Source organism: Medicago sativa, chromosome 2, assembly GCF_051527215.1.
Source record: "Medicago sativa cultivar Bolivia chromosome 2, Bolivia_mono, whole genome shotgun sequence".
Lineage (NCBI taxonomy): Eukaryota > Viridiplantae > Streptophyta > Magnoliopsida > Fabales > Fabaceae > Medicago > Medicago sativa.
Window position 1 is genome coordinate 19,331,986 of NC_140750.1, and position 22,387 is coordinate 19,354,372.

The 22,387-nt window shown below is 32.2% G+C and overlaps 6 protein-coding genes and 1 non-coding gene across 7 annotated transcripts; 1 reads left to right on the forward strand and 6 right to left on the reverse strand.

The window, feature by feature from the left end:
- Window positions 1–207: 207 nt before the first annotated feature.
- LOC146945261 (General transcription factor 2-related zinc finger protein) lies at window positions 208–1,013 on the reverse strand. Its single transcript, XM_085748046.1, is given in 3 exon segments — window positions 208–302; window positions 412–669; window positions 1,007–1,013. Coding segments are annotated over 3 exon segments (360 nt in total).
- Window positions 1,014–3,403: 2,390 nt separating this feature from the next.
- Window positions 3,404–4,580, forward strand: LOC146945262 (Plant invertase/pectin methylesterase inhibitor superfamily protein). Its single transcript, XM_085743599.1, has one exon. It carries the CDS (start codon window positions 3,476–3,478, stop codon window positions 4,292–4,294), a length of 819 nt encoding a protein of 272 aa, XP_085599725.1. The 5' UTR covers window positions 3,404–3,475; the 3' UTR covers window positions 4,295–4,580.
- Window positions 4,581–5,071: 491 nt separating this feature from the next.
- Window positions 5,072–6,478, reverse strand: LOC146945263 (nicotianamine synthase-like). The gene has a single exon (XM_085748833.1). The coding sequence runs from the start codon at window positions 6,093–6,095 to the stop codon at window positions 5,244–5,246; it is 852 nt and encodes a 283-aa protein (XP_085604959.1). The 5' UTR covers window positions 6,096–6,478; the 3' UTR covers window positions 5,072–5,243.
- A 2,472-nt stretch (window positions 6,479–8,950) lies between these two features.
- Window positions 8,951–9,022, reverse strand: TRNAH-GUG (transfer RNA histidin (anticodon GUG)). Its single transcript has one exon. It is a non-coding gene; the product is annotated as a tRNA-His (tRNA).
- Window positions 9,023–9,887: 865 nt separating this feature from the next.
- On the reverse strand, window positions 9,888–11,906 carry LOC146945265 (scarecrow-like protein 18). Its single transcript, XM_085743600.1, has one exon. It carries the CDS (start codon window positions 11,842–11,844, stop codon window positions 10,045–10,047), a length of 1,800 nt encoding a protein of 599 aa, XP_085599726.1. The 5' UTR covers window positions 11,845–11,906; the 3' UTR covers window positions 9,888–10,044.
- Window positions 11,907–13,124: 1,218 nt separating this feature from the next.
- On the reverse strand, window positions 13,125–15,264 carry LOC146945266 (DELLA protein RGL2-like). Its single transcript, XM_085743601.1, has one exon. It carries the CDS (start codon window positions 15,213–15,215, stop codon window positions 13,428–13,430), a length of 1,788 nt encoding a protein of 595 aa, XP_085599727.1. The 5' UTR covers window positions 15,216–15,264; the 3' UTR covers window positions 13,125–13,427.
- Window positions 15,265–20,142: 4,878 nt separating this feature from the next.
- Window positions 20,143–22,159, reverse strand: LOC146945267 (scarecrow-like protein 23). The gene has a single exon (XM_085743602.1). The coding sequence runs from the start codon at window positions 22,115–22,117 to the stop codon at window positions 20,324–20,326; it is 1,794 nt and encodes a 597-aa protein (XP_085599728.1). The 5' UTR covers window positions 22,118–22,159; the 3' UTR covers window positions 20,143–20,323.
- Between the last annotated feature and the right edge of the window lie 228 nt (window positions 22,160–22,387).

Consider the following 22,387-nt stretch of genomic DNA (forward strand, 5'->3'; position numbering starts at 1 on the left):
ATCTTTTTGTAGATCCCAAAAACAATGAATATAAGCGCTGAATAACTACAAAGAAAGAAATGGCCTTAACACAAGAATGTGCCATATCACCAAGAGTAAGATTAAGACTATGACAAGCACATGACATGTATAAAAACCTCTAGGATTAATCTCAAGAAATCTCTTTTGAACACCTTGGTGCTTTCCTTTCATATTGGGACCATTATCTTAACCTTGCCCCCTCATATCATCAAAATTAAGATCAAGAGTCTTTAAAACATTTAGTAATTCATTAAAAAGTCCTAACCCGGACATACCATCAACTTTTAAAAAATCATAAAAAGAACTTCTCAATCTTTGTTGTATTATTTGACATATTTACACAACGAATTATAAGAGTCATTTGTTCTTGATGACTCAAATCAAGGGTACGATCAAGAATTATCAAAAAGTATTTTGCCTCTTTAATGATGTTGATGATTGAAGTTGTAACACTTTGTGACAAAAGAAAAATAAATTCCTTTTGAATTTTATGTCCAAGATAATGGTTATGAATTTCATGGTTCTGAACGCATCTCACATGATCTTGCAATATCAAATCAAATTCCGCAATCATTTCAATCAATCTAAGAAAATTACCATTACTATCTTAACTTAATTTTTCTTTGGATCCTTGAAATGCAAGATTATCTTAGGAAGACATTTCACAATTGAAAGTATTTTAGGTAAAATTTGTCTTCAACGCTATTTCTCTTTCACAATTTTTTCTTGCAAGTGTTTATCAATTGTCTGATTTTTATCAATTCTCATTCTCAATTTTTTTTGGTTACTTTTTTTTTTTAATTCTCATTCTCAAGTATTCATGTAAGTCATATGTTTGACGTCATTTTTATGTTGTTTGAGTCTTTGACTAATATGCTTCCAATCATTTAAACCCTCACTTGCTAGTAAACTCAAGTTACTAGAATTAGAAGATTCAAACAATTTACTACAAAAACAATACTTTGTCAACATATTTGCAATAAACTAGCCATTTTCGATCACTAATCTCACCATTTTTTAATTTTCTTGAATAATTCGCATATGAGAAATGCCTAAAATATTTGTTACTAGAAAAATTAAGATTCATTTCTTTAGTAGACCCATTTTTAACTAAAATATTAAATATCCCTTGATATGCCAATAAATTACGATTGCATTTGAAATGTAAAAAAAAAAAAAAAAAAAATCTATAGTTCGGGCAAAAATTTCGTCTGATATGCAATCATAGTTTGGGAAATCAAAATAGATCAAAAGTCTTTAGTATTTGTTTCATGGATCTCAAATTTATTCCGACGAACATGAACTTGATAATTTTGTACATTTTTGTTTCAAGTTTTAACAAATTATCATTAAATACTTTTTACTCCAACAAATGCAATTTACTCATACTTTTCTCACTTTTTATTCTCATGTCAAAGGTGGAAATCTTATGTTCCCATAGAATAAAATAACCATAAATTCCCAGTACACATATCATTTTAACACATTTATTTTATACTTTTATAATTATCAAGTTAAATAGATTTTAAAAACATTTCCAAGAACCGAAATTACGTAGTGAACACGTTGATAGGAATAAAATTCATGGTATTAATGTTGGAAAGAATAATATTTTCTTCGATTCTGATCCAAATATGAAGGATTTCTCATAGACCCTTTTATTTGCTCACAGACCCTTCAAATCTCAAAAATACCCCCTCAATTCATAAATCCCAAGAGGCTCGATGCTTAACTCACGAATCACAACGACCAAGAGTTACAAATCGAGAGGGGGATTTTTAGGTATTTGAGGGACTGATGAGAAATTGAAGGGGCTTATAGAGTAACTTTCCAATTAATTTACAATCCATTGTGTGGAAGCCCAAGAGAGGGGTTCACACACCCAAGGATCTAGAAGTTTTGAATTCTGCTCTTCTCTCATAAAAAATTGCTTGCTCCCAATCAAACTTCCGAAAATACCCCTGCGTGACTTAAGTCACGTAACCTACATGAGTTAACTCATGCAGAATTTATAACTAGCGTGAGTTAACTCATGTAGGTTACGTGACTTAAGTCACGCAGGGGTATTTTCTGAAGTTTGGTTGGAAGCGAGCAATTTTTTATGGGAGAAGAGCAGAATTCAGGGTTGAAAACCTGCGTAGAATCAAGGTTGAAAAAACGTGTAAAACTTGTAAAAAACGTGTAGAATCAAGGTTGAAAACCTGACCACCGTCCAAAAAACGTGTGTTCTTGAGCTCAGACCACCAGCCAACCTGCGTGAGTTAACTCGCGCACAGGCCAGTGGTGCGTGACTTAAGTCACGATGAGCTCTATTAGGTGCGTGAGTTAAGTCATGCTACGTGACTTAACTCACACAGGGGTATATTTAGAAATTCAGTTGGGCGCGAGTGAATTTTGTTGGGTAAAGAGCATAATTCAATTTACAATCCCTTGTGTAGGGGTTCAGACATATCTAGAAGTTTTTACATTTAGAATGAGAATAAAGATGTATTTTTGTTATCTTTTTTTCTCTATTGCTCTCTAAACTTTTGGAGCTTGATTCTTGCATGAAAAGATGGGCGTTACTAGGGTTTGAAGAGCTAGTGAAAAGAAAATCAACGAACATGCATTGGAACAAGCTTTGTGCTCACTTCTATAACACAAAAGCTGATTGAAAGTGTGTTTAGTATCAATGTCTAACAACTGCATGACACTAATATACATGATTACATTCAATCAATTTTATCTTTTAAATCATTATCAATGTTCACATATTAGTACCAATGTTGTGTATTAGTGTTTCATATCTATTCCATTCTTAAGAAATTTACCAATTATATGCATCAATAGTCTCATGATAAAGAAATTTAGATATTATGTTGCGTATCAATGTTGCTCTGTTCATAAGAAATTTACCAATTATATGCATCAATAGTGTCATGATAAAGAAATTCATATAATATCTGTAATTTCTAGTTCAACCGTCAATGTCAAGATTGTTATATTGGATTTTTTTTTTTATTGTGAGTTTTTAGGTGATGTTTTTCAAGTTGTCCATGGACCCCCAAAAAAAATCCATCTATCTTATTTTCCTTAATAATAGAAACTTTTGGGGTCCTATATTTCATATTTGGATTATTACTAGCAAACAATGCTCCAGTGAAACATGCAATTTTATTTATCATCAATTGAGCTTATGAGATTGAGAAGACATTAATCACTAAAAAAAAAAATCTATTTTAAGAGTGAAAAAAATAGAGGTAGTATAGTTTCGACCATAGACAAATTATTGTTATCCCCTTAAACAAAGCATAAACAATGGTTACTATTCCTAAATAGCATCCTATTTTCAAGGACAATTCATATAACATGCTTCCCTCACAAGTTAAATTAAATCTCCTTACACATAATTCACCAACACATTTTTTTTTCTCTTCTAATTAACTTCTCAAGTCCCAACCTTCAAGGAAACAACATGAAGTTCATCAACAATAACAACATTAACCTCAAAATTTTCTACATAATCCTAACATGTTTTGCCCTAGAAAAATGCACGGCTCACATATTCCATGACACATCAACACACATAGAAAAACAATCCACTTCAAGTCATCATCACATGGCGCATTCTCCGACCCATTCTTCAGAACCATCCTTTGACGCGCTCTTAATTCCACAAGCACAAGCACAAGCACCGTCGAAACCAGAACCAGGTCCAGAACAACAAGCATTTGGCCATTCAGCTTCCTTCAAAAATGCATTCTCTGACCTTCTCAAAGGGGAAATAAACATAGACCCCATTACAATGCCTCAACACCCATTTGAAGGAATTAGACGAAGCACCCTAGGACTTGATCAAATATGTATGCACACAGATTACCCTGACATTTGTCTAGCAACAATTCAACCTCTTATAAGTATCAATTTGAATTTCGAATTAATTGATGTCCTCGGAGCTGCAATAAAAGTTTGTACTCTACAAGTAAAGTTGACAATATCAAAGGTGGCTGCACATGCAGCTAAGAATCCAGAGGTTGCTAGTGCAGTTGCTGATTGTAAGGAACAATACAATAGTGCTTTGGACAATCTTCAAAAGGCAGCGGATGCTATTGCGTCGCGCGATCTTGGTACAATTACAGTTATGCTTAGTGCTGTTATGGCTGATGTTTCTACATGTGAGAGTGCTTTTGAGGATCTAAAAGCATCACCTTCTTCTACCATGTCTAGTAACGATGGTTTAGTTAGTATTACTGTTAGCAATTGTCTTTCCATTGCTAATTTGATCCCTTATTAATATGGTGAATGTTTGTAAATTATATGCACTAAAGTCAAGTTTTTGGGCATTGGGATTTGGCTTGGATTATATAGGAAAAAGTATTAATTAGTTGGTAAAGGGTACAAACTCTTGATGAAGAGTTATTTGTCAATGTATATGTATTTGTTTGTATTTTTGTTTGCTTTATTTTGCTAAATTAACCTATGGTTTTTTAGTTTGTTGTATTTATTACTACATGATAGTGGATGGAATGTAATTTTGATCAGCACAAATATGAATATTTTACTACAAAATTGGAAATAAATATATGTAGTGATGTAGTATATGTTTGGTTCTTTGGTGGCTAAAATTGATTTTGACATGATTGATTTTGGTTAAGAATTCATCAAAATTAATTCATGTTTGGATGCAAAAACATAAAAATGATTTTTTAGTAATTCATGTCGTTTGGATAGTTTAAATCGAAATTTCTTTTATATATATATATATGTTTACCAAAGCGGGTTTTAGTATATGTATCAATTATAATAGTCAGAACTCGGAACCTTTTGCTATCAAAAGTGTGGCCGGTAGATTCATATGAAGCACATACACTTTTTAGATTAGGTGTATTCCGGTGTTGGACACGCACTGGTGTCCAACACTGACACGACACCAACACCTATGATTACACTGAATTATGTTATTTTCTCAAATTATTATTGGTGTTGACGTGTTAGTGTCTGAGTCGTGTCCGGTTTATGCATCAGTGTCTGTGCTTCATTTATATGCTAACTAAAAAAAAGAGGTAATGTATTATGCAAAATTGCACTTCATCATCGATCTACAATCATAACATAACATGGTATCATGCAATCTGAAACAAATTACATGCATTATTAATCATAATAATGAATTAAGCCTGGTCGTCAATGCTTAACTCATCTACAACATTCCCATGGTTAAAACCTTCAACATCACTTGAGTTTCACGTAATCCCTTGTTGATTCACCAAACACTTTCTTGCAACAATGACCGAATTTATAACCTCGTCAGTTGGATGAAAAATGGACAAAACTTCAAAACCTTTAAGATCACAAGAAGGGTCAACAACAGGATAAAGAAAAGCTCTAGCACCATGTGCACTCCTAAGAACAAGAATAGCACCAGGAGCCATGTATTTAGTCAAGTGATTAATCACTTTTGCTTTCTCCTTTTTGTCCATACCAACCAATGCAGCCAAAAACACAACATTAAACTCTTTAAGTTCATTTTTCACATCAACAATATCATTACTAGTGTGAAAAAGCATTCTTTTTGACAAGTCATTGTATTTTGAGATTAAATCATAAGCTTTTGAATTTGCCAATGAATCAATGTCATAGTTATGGAAACATGTTTTTGTTAGGTAATAGGTTGCTAACATGATTGAGGTTAGAGGAAGTGGGACAGAGCCAATAAAGGCAAGTTTTGAAGGAACTTGAGTGATGTGTTTGGTGAGCATAGTGAATTCTAAATGTGTGAGTTTTAGGTAATTTTTGTAGTAAGGGAAGATTTCTACGTGGTTTAGTGGGTTCTCATTTGATCCTATGAGAGTTGAGTAATGACTTTCAAGTAATCCTTCAGCTTTTCCACAAAGGGTAATTTTTTTAGCAATTTTTTCTTTGATTTCTTGGGTCAATTGAGTAATATCAAATTCATGACATGGGGTGGTGCATGTTGTTACAAGTTGGGTAAATAAGTCATTGACTTGGTTTGAGGGATTAAGGTTTCCTAACCTAGAGAGTTTGTCGTAAATTGTACATACCTTTTCGACTATCACCTCTTGACGGTTGTCCATTCTTGTATGAATATGTGATCTAATCTGACTTTTATAATAGATCTCTGTTGTTACGCACAGAGAAACCTGATTTATAACAACAAAATAAAAATGATAAACTTGCACAACAAGTAGTAGGTCCTCACCTTGGAATTCAAGGTTTTTAACATTCTTGATTCAATGCTAATTTATAATAGGAATGTAGGTCTATTTTTTGTTTAGAGTTTCGAGGTTAGAGTTGACGGGCCCTTCTACTAGTGGGTGCAAATTGATGTAATTGATCAAGTGTATGTAACAAGTGCAACACTAGAAGACATAAAAAACTATTGTTGCAAAATGAAGATTTGTAATAGGACAAGATATATGTAAATATTAATAATAGTGATGCATTCTATGTTTATAGTGAAGACAATGAACATGATGTATATGATTCAGGTTGGAAATAACAATACTAAAAATGAAATGGTGACAATGTGCTATAACAGTCATACGTGGTCTTTTCCAAGTTGTGCAATCTATCTACATTTTCCATTGGGGTAAGAGACATGGCAACATTCTACAACACTTTCCATTGGTTTTATGGAAATCATGTTAATAATTTAAGCATGCTTTATTATTTTTAATCTTTTTAATCTTCTAAACACCAGAGGTCGATGTTCGAATTCTGGACTTCTCATTTATTCACTGCAAAAGGTGAATTTCTAATCCTTAACTTATTTTCAAAAATAAATATCTCATATCCATAACATAATTTAAAAAATCCCTCAAAAAAAGAAAAAACATAGTTAAAAAAAGAAAAAGAGAAATGGCATAAATTTCCTGCTAACAACATTGAATAATCAAATTGCAGCATGTGGATACTTTCCGTCCACATCTCATGCCATCAGAAAACAAAGAAGATATTTACATAAGACAAAACAAAACAATCATCTCAAGGAACAAAACATGCACCTTTGTTAAATATTTTCTTTATCATTCAAAATTAAGATCCAACACTAGCAATAAGGTTCAACTACTTGATGATTATTTTATGACTATAGTATGTATGTCGACATTTTGTTCCTAGATGTCCATTATTGATCAGTGGAGTGCGTTATGTGCTATATTGCATAGACTGCATTTTACATGTACTTATCTCAATAAATTTACATATATCTTTATTGATATTTTAAAAGAAACTAATAAAGAATGAGGATGATACTTCTTCAAAAGAAGAATGAGGATGATAACTCGTATATTGTATGATTGTAAATCTGGATAAGTGAGTTGGTGTGCACTCCCTTATAAGAACATAGTTTTGGATCATCAATTATACTATATAAGTTGATTTTTCACAACTTCAATGCAATATAACCAAGGGTGTTTGCGGTTCGGTTTTGAGACAAAAAGTCAACCGATCCAAATTAAAAATCATATGCGGTTCGGTTTGGATAATTATTCTAAAAAAATCCGATTTGATTCAATCCAAATATATGCAGTTTAATTTGGATCGGTTTTTGGATATCCAAAGTGCAACATGCAATTTTTTTATTAATATTAATATTACACATACACATTAAAAATAATAGGTTTGATGCAAAATATAACACAAATGTATCAAAAAAATTAACATTACACAATGTAAATGAGCAATTATATTTGAAACATATGAAGTAGTAATAATATAGATGAAATTAATGCAATATATAAGATTAAATACCTACAAGCATAAGAATCTCACAAAATATCTCCTTTTATTGCCATCTTTATTCTTGCTCTTGATTGTGGACAACACTCACAAAATATTCTTTGGTAAATGGTAATAAATCACTTTTCTGTGTTCATGTGCCACAAGATTGATGCCTACTTCTATAATCAAACTCCTGCATGAACCTTAAAACTTCAACAACCTTAAACACGTTCACATTAAAATATACAAGAAATAGAACTAAAACCAATAAGGTTTTCTTATGTGAACATCGATTGAAGAAAGAAGACATAAATCACGGCCTTTCATGAGCACCATAATTTGCAATAAACAGCAACAATGAGGATTCAACAATGGTGGTTTGTCTTTTCGCATTTCATTTTGTCATCCCACTAATAATTCAATAATCCCCATTTTTATATTTTAATTGAAATTTCATTAAAAAAAATTAACGGAAAATCATCGGTGTTAATAAGGAATGAAGGTGTTTGTCTACTTGATGGAAACATAAGAGAGATTAGTGTTACTTTTAAAACTAGAGGAGTTTTAACTTTTAAGAGTAATAATATGAAACTCTCGATAGAATTTAAAGGTGAATCCTTACCATTTTTAGTAAATTTGAATAAAATGTTAAATTTTTTCTCCTTTTTATTATCATAAATATTCTATTTTTTAGTGAAAATGTTCGGATTCCACCTTAAAACCTTTTTAGAAGATCCATGTCATTCAATGATTCAACCCTAAATATAATATCAAAATAATCATATATGAACCATAATTTTTCATGTTTGTCAAAAAAATTAGAATAGGAATTTCCGTAACGTCAAAAAAAAAAAACTAAATATAATATCAAAATAATCATATATGAACCATAATTTTTCATGTTTGTCAACCATAATTTTTCATGTTTGTCAAAAAATTAGAATAGGAATTTCCGTAACGTCAAAAAAAAAATAGAATAGGAATTTCCGTATGTACTATATTTATGGAAATAATAATTAATTATTAAGATAAATAAAAAAACAGTTCAAAACAGAAAAAGATAAAAATAGGAATTTCCGTAACGTCAAAAAAAAATAGAATAGGAATTTCCGTATGTACTATATTTATGGAAATAATAATTAATTATTAAGATAAATAAAAAACAGTTCAAAACAGAAAAAGATAAATAAAATAAAAAAATAGAGTGTGCGGCTGCTGGGATTCGAGCCCAGGTCCCCACGGCCACAACGTGGAATTCTAACCACTAAACTACAACCGCATTTGTGTTAGCTCACGCTTTTGTGTCATATTTAATACTAACAAATAGTTCAATTTTATAAATTTGGGACCCACAGACCAATACGTTTTGAGTTTTGAGCTATTTGAACTCTCATTCCGAAAAACAACATGAACACTCATGTTTCTAATATCTATATCCAATCAATTATCTCTATTTTTAAACACATTCTCTCATTCCTTCTTTCATTCAACATTATTAAGGGTTGATCAAAATTGAAGATGAGGAAATTCTATCTAATTGTGGGTGTGTTTGGACATAAATGAATAACTGCTTTAGGCTTCAAATATTTTTAGGCCTCATACTTATTATGCTTATGATTTAAACTACTACTGTTTCTTTTTGTTTTTTAGTGTTGGTAGTTTTTTTTTTTTTTAGTGTTGGTAGTATAAATTTCCTTTACCAATTTTATTAAACTTACATTATTGATTAGTTTTTTTTTTTGAGTTGTTAAATATTGTAAACAATAATAGTTAAGTTTAAAAGGCTTCTTTTGTCAAAAAAAAAAAGGTTTAAAAGGCTTCTAACTTTATTATTGTTAAGTTTTAAAGGGTCTCATCTGAAGTTTCGTTTTAAGCATCTAAATTGATTGAGTCAACTCATCCGTTGATAGATAAATTATCTTAATTAGCAATTTCTTTTAGTTAAAGATAGAAAAGATTGAAAGGAAAAAAAAAAGTAGTGCAAGTTGAAGTAGTAAAACAGGTATAATAGACTCTAAGATACGGTTCGTCACCACCGTTGTTTTGTTAAAATAATTGGAAACCGCAAAACATCACAAAATATTATATAGGGTCTATTTATACCACCAAAAAGTATAACATGAATGTGGATGCTCTAATTGATATAGCAAAAAAAGAAAACCCTTTAATCACAATACTAGGTAATAATAAGCACATGCAACATCCTTTTAACAAATCAGTCTCTTCAGTTGAAACAAGTAATGATACTAATAAGAACTATGGATTTGGACAATAAGAAACAAATCATGCATTTTCCAATAATCAAATGAATTTCCAAACAGAAACAGAGTTAATTGGTGTTCCTTTCCATCCAATAAGAAGACAATGACCATTCATATCAAATGTGCAAGAACATCCACAAGGAAATCTTTTAGCCACCAATTCAGCTTGATACAAAGACTTCATACTCAATTCTGTTTCCACCATTCCAAATCTTGTGAAAAATGCTCTCCAAACATCAATCTTTACATTCCTACTCTTTCTTTCAGCTCCTTCTTCAGCCACAATATTCCTAATACCATGATTAAAATACATTGACTCTAGAATAAATCTGTTTTTCTCATCACCTTTCATACAATTCTCAAAACAATCAAAGTATGCACTAAAGTAAAAAAGTGCTTCGATGAAACGGTTCACAAAAGATTTGGAATTGTGATTAGCTTCAATCTCGGCGACAACCATTACTATAGGATTTATGGTTCTAACCACTCTCATGATTGTTTCGAGTTTGTCTGGTTGTTGAATCTTGCTTTTAAGCGCAAATTGAGAATAAACCGCGACTGTTTCTTCCGAATCTATCTTGAAAAGATCTTCTCTTAAATTTAACAAATCAGATACAATAACTATATCGAACGAAAAAGGTATGTTCAAACTTTGCGCAAAATCCTTCAATCTTTTACCTGTGTCCTCAACTATATGCTTCGAAGTGTCTGAGTTTCCGCTCTCAATAGCTGTTATCTTTAGAAGCTCGAGTGGACATTCGTTTCTCGATTGAAGTGCTTGCATTAGGATTGTCCATTGACACCCTTTTCGAATTTCGAGATCAATAACATGAATCTTCTTTGCATCATTTACATTTTCCAATAAAGCTTGTACACATGTGAATATTGAAACTTGACTGAATGGAAGATCTTCGTAAAGCGCGATCATGGCTGGGTTTAGATCCTTGCTAACCTCTTCAGGATCAAATAAAGATTCCAACTTTTGCATATTGTTGGATGAAACAGAAAATCGTCCTGTTTCTTTGTCGATTCTTTGGCGAAGAGCTTCAGCAAAATAATGAACCACACGCTTAACCGGGTTACCTGTCTTCGAAGATAAAGACTCGATTTGTGACAACAATTTTCTAGCGCGTTCATATTGTTGATATCCGACTTTCTCAGCACAAGCTAAGAGTGATTCAGCAAGTGAAACATCTTCTTTCTCTTCATCAGATAAACCAGAGAAAGAAAAACCAAAAGGGTGATTAAGAATCAAACCTGATGCAGATTCCGACGAAGATGATGATTGTATGAACCTTGTTCCAGCTAGCTTCATGATCTCTATAGTTGACAACAACTTTTTCTCATTTTCATTATTTGTTGTGACTAAACCAAAGTCATTAACTGGATGAAGTATTTTTCCTTCATCATCAGGTAATAACCTCTTGAATCCTTTGCCATAATTCTTCAATATGTCAACTGGCGCCAAAGGAGTTTGGTAGAATGGTTGGTCCTTTTTTGTGTCACAAAGTGGAAGAATTCTTTTAGGACATTGTTCATCAAAGTGAACCATGTCAAAGTGTAGGTTATCAAAAGTTTCATAATCTTGATATGATTCTTGTTGATGTTGGTGATGATACTTTAGGAACTCATCTTCTTGTGATGGATCATCTTGAAAGAAACCAAAATTTGAGCAAAGAGACTCAATTCCATGATAGTCTCCTAGATCTTCTGCTACAGAAAATTGAACATTTTTCATTTCATTATGCCCTTTGGTTTCCCAAAATGTATCATTGGATGAATTAAGTTTATCCTCAACTATATTGAAACTGAACTCATCAAAATTGCACAAGTTTTCCATCACAAATTGAAACAAACTTTTTTATTAGTATTATTGGTTTAAAACTAATTATGTTCTTATGTACTTCATTCTATATATAATATAACAAGATTAATAAGATTATTATTATTATTATTATCAGTAGTCACTGTCATTTTTTTAAATATATATGAACCTTTGTTGATTAAGTGAATTAAGGTATACTTTATGCTTAGTTTAATGTGAAATACTAGTTCTAACACTAGATCTGTCTTTTAGAGTTAACATTGATGTTTTTTTTAGAATAAGTGTTAACATTGATGTACTCACCATCATGATAATGGGTCGATATGATCAAGGTGGCATAAGCCAGCAAAGATGGCGTAAGTGATGACATTACCGGCTGAATCTTAACATTTTGAACTTGATTTAATTTGGGGTGCAAATTTTTAAAGGAAATGCAACACAATATTATTCATCTCAATATTATTCTCGCCCTAACACGTTTAACAACTGCAGTGTTTTAATGAGATACGATATATTAATGTTGGTATGACCTTGAACTTATTTTATTTTAGGCTAAGGTTATTAACCCCTCCCCATTTTATTAATTAAGTGCATTAAAGATATTATATAATCCCTCAAAAAAATGAAGCCCCTCGATACTTCAAAAATGGAGATTGATACTCGCAGATACACTTCTAAGAAGTATCAAAATTAATTTTTTTTATCTTTAAAAAAATATTTTATCAGATACTTATAAAATATTTCACGATTACACACATATACTTATAAGATACTTCAATGACTTATAAAATATTTCACAATTACACACATATACTTATAAGATACTTCAATGATATATATCTTAAAAAAAGGTGAGACAAGGTTGTGAGAATTCAGTAGAGATGTCAATGATGCAATTCAAGGTGTGAAGTTGTCCCTTGATGAACCAGACTTACGATGTATATATTTTTTTTTTTGGCGGATGATGGTAATGAGATAAAAGTTCGATCAACATTAAAAAAATTGTTGTGTTCTTTTAATGACATTTTTGTTGATATCCTAACATAGCGATAAAGATCGATTATTTCAAGTCACACATAAACTTTGTACTTTTTATTTTCATAAGAATTATTTTTTGTAAATTGTGATCTTTATAATCTATTTATTAATAAAGAATAGGGGATTTTGGGCTGACTTTTTTATTATTTCAATTATATCCTTAAACACATGCAACATCCTTTAATGAAGCCAAATCAAGATAAAGGTAAAGTAGTCTATAATGAATGTTAAAATAGCAAAAAATCTCCAAAAATTACTTTTAATACTTGACAATAAAAACACATGCAACATCCTTTAAAAAAAAATCCTATATCTTAAGTTGAAAATAGTAATGATAAGAGTTAAAAAGGAACTCTTATCAGTATTACTTTTAATACATGATAGAAAAACTCGAATAAGAAGAACTAATTACTTATAGGACAAAATTATTATCAATTAATGTGACATTAATAATCATTTTACAAACCGTTTTCGAAAGATTTGAACCCTATGCTCACAGCAACTAACTACACATGTATTTGGACAACAAGAAACAAAATTTCTCTTGCATTTAACAATAATCAAATGAATTTCCAAACAGAAACAGAGTTAATTGGTGTTCCCTTCCATCCAACAAGAAGACAATGACCATTCATATCAAATGTGCAAGAACATCCACAAGGAAATCTTTTAGCCATCAATTCAGCTTGATACAAAGACATCATGCTCAATTCTGTTTCCACCATTCCAAATCTTGTGAAAAATGCTCTCCACACATCAATTTTTACATTTCTACTCTTTCTTTCAGCTCCTTCTTCAGCCACAATATTCCTAATTCCATGACCAAAATACTTTGATTCTAAAACCACCCTGTTCTTCTCATCACCTTTCATACAATCCTCAAAACAATCGAAAAATGCACTAAAGTAAAAAAGTGCTTCGATGAAACGGTTCACAAAAGATTTAGAATTGTGATTAGCTTCAATCTCCGCGACAACCATTACTATAGGATTTATAGTTCTAACCACTCTCATGATTGTTTCAAGTTGGTCTGATTGTTGAATCTTGCTTTGAAGTGCAAACTGAGAGTAGACCGCAATGGTTTCCTCAGAATCTATCTTGAAAAGATCTTCTCTTAGATGTAATAAATCGGATACAATAATTGTATCGAATAAGAAAGGTATTTTCAAATATCGCGCAAAGTCCTTCAATCTTTTACCAGTGTCTTCAACTATATGCTTCGAAGTGTCTATGTTTCCAGTCACAATAGCCGTTATCTTTAGAAGCTCAAGGGGACATTTGTTTCTCAATTGAAGTGCTTGCATTAGGATTGTCCATTGTAACCCTTTTCGGATTTCGAGATCAATGACATGAATCTTCTTAGCATCGGTTACATTTTCTATTAAAGTTTGTACACATGTGAACATTGAAATTTTACAAAATGGAAGATCTTCAAAAAACGCGACAAGGGCTGGATTTAGATCCTTGGTTACCTCTTGAGGATCAAATAAAGGTCCCATCTTTTGCATATTGTTTGTCGAAACAGAAACTCTTCCCGTTTCTTTGTCGATTCTTTGTTGAAGAGCTTCGGCAAAATAATGAACCACGCGCTTAACAGGGTTACCTTTCTTTGAAGATAAAGACTCAATTTGCGATAACAATTTTCTAGCGCGTTCATATTGTTGATATCCGACTTTCTCAGCACAAGCTAAGAGTGATTCAACAAGTGAAACATCTTCTTTCTCTTCATCAGATAAACCAGAGAAACAAAAACCAAAAGGGTGATTAAGAATCAAACCTGATGCAGATTGCGACGAAGATGATGATTGTATGAACCTTGTTCCAGCTATCTTCATGATATCTTCAGTTGACAACTTACTCTCATTTTCATTATTTGTGATCAAACCAAAATTATTAACTGGATGAAGGGTTTTTCCTTCATCAGGTAGTAACCTCTTGAAGCATTTGCCATAGTTCTTCAATATATCAACTGGTGCTAAAGGAATTTGGTAGAATTGTTGGTCCTTTTTTGTGTCACAAAGTGGAGGGTCTTTTGTTGGACATTGTTCATCAAAATGAACCATGTCAAAGTGTAGGTTATCAAAAGTTTCATAATCTTGATATGATCTTTGTTGTTGGTGATGATACTTTAGGAAATCATCTTCTTGTGATGGATCATCTTGAAAGAAACCAAAATTAGAGCAAAGAGACTTAATTCCATTATAGTCTCCTAGATCTTCTTCTACAGAAAATTGAACATTTTTCATTTCACTAAGTCTCTTGGTTTCCCAAAAAATATCATTGGATGAACTAAGTTTATCCTCAACTATATTGAAACTCAACTCACCAAAATTGCACAAGTTTTCCATCACCAATTGAAACTAACTTTTCTTTCGGTATAATTAGTTTCAAACTAATTATGTTCTTAATTATGAACCACATTCTCTATATATAACAAAATTATTAGTATTATTACTATTACTACTATTATTATTATTATTATTATTATTATTATTATTATTATTATTATTATTATTATTATTATTATTATTATTATTATTATTATTATTATTATTATTATTATTATTATTATTAGTTGTCATGCTTTGTTTGTTCTAATATATCTACCAACCTTTGTTGATTAAGTGAATTAAGGTACAGTTTGTGCTTAGTTTAATGTGAAATTGACTAGTTCTAACACTAAATCCATCTGGTAGAGTTAACTATGATGTTTCTTTTTGACAAAGATTTAACATTGATGTTGTCACTATAACGATAACGATTCGATATGATCAAGGTGGCCGGGATACAAATGGCCATTAAAATTGATGATAATTCAAAAACTATATCATATACGAAAAATAAAATAAAAGGTATATGTGATTTAGACAAGTATTCTTGTTTTTTTGCAATTGTCAACTAGGCATAAGCCAGCAAAGATGGCGTAAGAGATGACCGGAAAGTAAAGATGGCGTGTGATATTAAGAAAAATTGAGAAAAACACATTTCCAAGAATTACCGAATATTAAAAAAAAAAAATTTATTATTATAACTTTTTTTTCTTCTTATTAAAATTGATTGATGGCGTGTGACTTCTCTATAAGATATACCTTTTTCTTAGCTCATATTTATCGTATAAAATAGCAAAACTCTCACAATAAATATTATAATCTCTTTTTTCCTCTATACAAACTAAGAAAAATAACAAACTAGAAGGTTGGTAAAAATATTCGCATGAACATGTATTTTTACATTATAGATTAGAATATTTATCTTTTCTATGTTAGTTAAATTGATGACTAATTTTATGTTTACGGATCTTCATTTCAATTTAAATAAATGATTGTTTTTTTAAAAAAAATTGTGTTTTTATATTATTATGGGCTTATTTTTACTGTGCGAGTCGAACCTCCAATTTCATAGAGACGGCTCTGCTAATCATGTCTTCTTGCCTTGCTTGTTGTTTCACGTTTTGGTCATACAAATTCCCTCACAAATGTCATGTGTTGCTATAGTATAGTGTCGTGCTGGTGCTGATTAGTGATGTTGGAACGAGGACAACTTTTCTCTTGTGGTGGCTTGATAAGTGCTTTTTCAGAGCGGTGAAAATAGGTCGTTATAAAATGTTACCTTAGTCTCACGGTGGGTGCCAATGCTCTCCTCTAGAACATAAACCTAGAAGGAAGCCCCCAATCATGGGGAGACACCCTAAAGTTTTCACGAGTAAGGAAATTCATTTTTTCAAGAAACTATATTTTTGAAGAAGTTAAACTAGTCTGTCAAAATTGGCACTAGAGATGATCAAATATGAGACATTGAAAGTAGCACACTCCATGGTTTAAAGTCAACACTATCAATCGAACTCAAGTGATTTTTTTTTCTTTAAGAAAATATATTATCTATATGGATATCTGCAAATATCTACGGATACCTCAAAATATGTAGATTATCTTTTTAGCAGATACTTGCACGAGTATGAGGCAGACAAAGATATCATATTATCCTTCTCCATTGACACCGTTACCTTTCGTAGTTTTTGTTTCTTTTGAGGCCTTCAATCAATAACATGCCCAAGTCCAAATGATGTGCGAGTTCTCGGTTGAAAATGATGAGATGATGTAAATGAGATGCAACATGCTAAGTGGGATTAATGTCTTTGGTTGTTGGGTACCCTCAGGTGGGTTGGTCTCCCATGACTTGCTCAGTGGAAGCTGAAGCTCCACTATTCTACCGTCAGGATCTGATATGCCTGAATCAATATGATATTTTATGTCAACCTACCTAAGTTAATTTCTCATCACAAAAATAAGATGTTAATCAAATAGGTATAAAGAATTTGTTGTAATATGCTTTGAATGAATGAAATTATTAATACGGAAATGCTAACAAGTGTCCAACATAAGAATGATAGGCACAATATACAAGTGGAAAAATATAAATATCTAACAAAGAGATGCAAACACACAAGAGTAAACATGCAATTTCAGTCATAAAATAAAGAAGATAGTAATCAGTCCTTATGAAAAATCTAAAAGAAAAAACAAGATTTCAAATAGAACAATGTAATGAAATGCAGATTTCTAGTGTACAACCTTGAGAGTGTATACATATTAGGATCCTCACCGTTTGTTGTTGGATCCACTTAGAGGGTAGGATCCACTATTTATTTTTTGAGTGGATTAGTGATATTTGAGACAACTTTGATGACAACTTCCTTTTTCTTTTTTTATTGGTTAAAAACAATAGAGAGAGAGAGAGAAAAAAAAAGAGAGAATAAGAACATAGTGTAAGTATGAAAGAGAGAGTTGTAAAAAAAATTGTCACAAGATTGTTGTATAAATATCATTTCTCTTTTGAGTGTAGCTCTCTAAATGACATCCTTTATTTTGATAAATAAAGATGATTTTAACTAGATGTATACACCTTAAAACTGAGAGAGAGAGAGAGAGAGAGAGAGAGAGAGAGAGAGAGAGAGAGAGTGAGAGAGAGAGAGAGAGGAGAGGGGAGAGGGGAGAGGGGAGGGGGAGAGGGAGAGGGAGAGGGGGAGGGAGAGGGAGAGGGGGGGGGGGGTTTGGTTTTTTGGTGGTTAAAATTGAGTTTGATAGAATTGAGTTGATTAAAAATGAGTTGGATTTGAATTTATTTATGTTTGGCTATATTTAAATAAAATTCATTCTTATATTTAGACATGGCAACGAGGCGGGGCGGGGGCGGGTATTGACACACCCGTCCCCGGCCCCGTTTCACACGACCCAGCCCCGCCCCCGCCCCCAGACCCGACGGGGATAGAATCTTTACCCCCAGACCTGCCCCCAACGGGGACAGGTGTCCCAGACCCGCCCCCACCCCCACCCGTGAAAAGTGTAAAAAAAAATAATTTTTTTTTGCAGTAAGCCTATTTTCAAATTTTAGTGGCAAACCAAACCTGTTTCAGTTGCAAACCAAACCTGTTTCAGTGGCAAAAAAGCCTATAAAATCATTACAAAAACTTCTAACAAGATAATTAAAACTAAAGCTTCTAACAAGCTTAGAACATCAATTCTGTCTAAATATTATTACAACTCATATCCAATCCAAATTCAAAACCAACAAAACCTCTCATAACATCTAGTTCTTTCTAAATATTATTACAACTCGAAACCAATAGAACAATAAAGGATTCCAAATCATCAAAAGTCACAACAACAAAAGTTCCAATTGAACAAGTTAACTAAAGATCATCATCTTTAAGACGGGAGATTGCAACCGAACTAACGTCACTTATCGGCGGTTCACCTATGTTGAAAAAAAAAAGTTAGAATATAAACATTTAACTTCACAAATTTAATATAGACTTTAAAGAGAATATACCTTCATCATCATCAGACTCCAATTCAGTGAGTAAAATAGCATTTTCATTTCCTACATTAGAATTAAAATTACCTATCAATAAAACACAATTAAACAATGGCAATCTTTAAAATAAACAAAATTAGTAACTAATTCAAATACATTCATATTCAGATGAATAAATTAAAAATTTACCCGTGTTCTCAGCATTCCATAACCAACTTCTAGCACACATCAAAGCCTCTAAAGTGGTCGGATTAAGTCGGCTTCGATGAGGACTTACAATATAACCACTAGTGCTGAACGCGGATTCAGAAGCTACAGTCGAAACTGGAATCGCCAACACATCCCTTGCAATTGCTTGAAGTGTCGGATACTTGACACCATTCAACTTCCACCACAATAAAATATCAAAATCTTGACTTCTCGGTAAAACTTCCTCATCTAAATAAACATCTAACTCTGTTCTAACATATGAAGTCCTAGCTCTTTTTTGCCTAAGCACATACAAATCATATCTTTTCATAGCATCACTGCCAACAGTATCAACATTAGAATCCACCATTTGAGAATCACCACTAGAATCATTGTTCATTCTCGCTTGATAATCATAAAGCAAGTCATAACACAATTGTCGGATTGACTTAACTTGATGACCAGCATCATTTCCATAGAAGATTTTGTAATAGTAATCAAGCAAAACAGTTTTGTACCTTGGATCCAAAACAGCAGCGACACCCATCATTTCATGAATCACACTCCAATACTTGTCAAACTTTACCAACATGTTCTCGGCCATTTTTCTTATCAATTCATCAGAGGATTCAATCCACATAAGTATTGCTTCTTTAATCTCACAAATCTTAGGAAAGTATTCATTGGCAGTTGGATACTTGGTGCCATAAAACATTTCAGTGATAGAGTTGAACATTTTCAATTTTTCACAAATATCTTTTGCAAATCTCCATTGTTCACTTGTTGGCAAAGAAGTGTACCCAGTTCTCCGAAGTGCTAATCGATTAAATACCTCTTCATACAAAATGGCAACTTCAAGCATCTTGTAAGTGGAATTCCATCTAGTCGGACAATCTAAAGCCAATTTCTTATATGTTGGTCAACTTTCTCTTTTCTGGGCAATGTTGCACTTAACTCACTTCACACTTGCCACAACAATATCCCCATGAAGTCTAAGTCATCAATTTATTATAATCTCCCTCAAGCGGAAGCTTTTTCATATTGTTGTCACATTTTATCCAAAAACCCTAAAAAAAAGTTGAGTTTATGTACGCTCTCATTTATATGTTGTTCAACCTTCACTTTTTCAAACGATATGAGACTTAACCCACCTCACATTTACCAGAAGAGACAATGCACACACATATAAACACATGCACATATTACTTTTAATACTTGGCAATAAACTCATTATCTCTTAAGTTGGAAATAAAAATGATAAGAACGAATAAGTGATAAGAAAAAATTATTATTAACGAAAGTGATACTAATGATCATTTTACAAATCGTTTTTATGAGATTTGAACCTCGTCCTTTAAAGTTATAGAGCATACCCTTACAAGTAAGCTGACACCAACTAACTACACGTGTATTTGGACAATAAGAAATAAAATTCTCTTGCAATCACCAATGATCAAAGGAATTTCCAAACAGAAACAGAGTTAATTGGTGTTCCCTTCCATCCAACAAGAAGACAATGACCATTCATATCAAATGTGCAAGAATTTCCACAAGGAAATCTTTTAGCAACCAATTCAGCTTGATACAAAGACTTCATACTCAATTCTGTTTCAACCATTCCAAATCTTGTGAAAAATGCTCTCCACACATCAATCTTCACATTCGTACTCTTTCTTTCAACTCCTTCTGCCAAAATATTCCTAATACCATAACTGAAGTACAGTGATTCTATAATCATTCTGTTCTTCTCATCACCTTTCATACAATCTTCCAAACAATCAAAAAGCGCACTAAAGTAAAAAAGTGCTTCGATGAAACGGTTCACAAAAGATTTAGAATTGTGATTAGCTTCAGTCTCGGCTACGACCATTACTATAGGATTTATAGTTCTAACAACTCTCATGACTGTTTCAAGTTGGTCTGATTGTTGAATGTTGCTTCTAAGAGCAAATTGAGAGTAAACTGCAACGGTTTCCTCAGAATCTTTCTCGAAAAGATCTTCTCTTAGATGTAACAAGTTAGATACAATAATTGTATTGAACGAAAAAGGTATGTTCAAACTTTGTGCAAAATCCTCCAATTTTTTGCCAGTGTCTTCAACTATAAGCTTTGAAGTGTATGTGTTTCCGGTGGCAATAGCCGTTATCTTTAGAAGCTCAAGTGGACATTCTGTTCTCGATTGAAGCGCTTGCATTAGGATTGTCCAATGTAACCCTTTTCTAATTTCGAGATCAATAACATGAATCTTCTTTGCATCTTTAAGGTTTTCTATTAAAGCTTGTACACATGTGAACATTGAAACTTTAACAAATGGAAGCTCTTCGAAAAATGCAATAAGGGTTGGATTTAGATCTTTGCTAACCTCTTCAGGATCAAATAAAGATTCTATCTTTTGCGTATTGTTAGATGAAACTCTTCCTGTTTCTTTGTCGATTCTTTGGCAAAGTGCTTCGGCAAAATAATGAACCACACGCTTAACGGGGTTACCTGTCTTCGAAGATAAAGAGTTGATATGTGATAACAGTTTTCTAGCGCGTTCAAATTGTTGATATCCAACTTTTTCAGCACAAGCCAAAAGTGATTCAGCAAGTGAAACATCTTCTTTCTCTTCATCAGAGAGACCGGAGAAAGAAAATCCAAAAGGGTGATTAAGAATCAAACCTGATATAGATTTTGAGGAAGATGATGATTGTATGAACCTTGTTCCAGCTATCTTCATGATATCTCCAGTTGACAACTTACTCTCATTTTGATTATCTGTAACTAAATCAAAATCATTAACAGGATGATGGATTTTTCCTTCATCAGGTGATAACCTCTTGAATCCTTTGCCATAATTTTTCAATATCTCGACTGGTGTTAAAGGCGATGGTTGGTAATATTGATTGTCCTTTTTTGTGTCACAAAATGGAAGAATTCTTGTAGGACATTGTTGTTCATCAAAGTGAACCATGCCAATGTTGAAGTTATCAAAAGTTTCATAATCTTGATATGGTTGGTGATGATACTTTTGTTGATCAGTGGAAAGAAGAAGCTCATCTTCTTGTGATGGATCATCTTGAAAGAGACCAAAATTAGAGCAAAGAGACTCAATTCCATTAGAGTCTCCTAGATCTTCTTCTACAGAAAATTGAACATTTTTCATTGTATCAAGTCCCTTGGTATCCCAAAAAGTATCATTGGATGAACTGAGTTTATCCTCAGTTACACCAAAACCGAATTCACCAAATTCCCACAAGTTTTCCATCACAGAATCAAACAAACTTTTCTTTAGTATTATGAGTTTCAACTAAGTATTTTCTTTATGCACTTCATTCTCTATATAACAAGATTATGATTATTGTTATAAGTCATTGTCACACTTTGCTTTATTTTAATATTAACGAACCTTTGTTGATTAAGTGAATTAAGATATAGTTTGTGCTTAGTTTAATGTGAAATTAACTAGCTGTAAAACTAAATCCGTCCAGTAGAGTTAACATTGATGTTGTCATCATCATGATAATGGGTCGATATG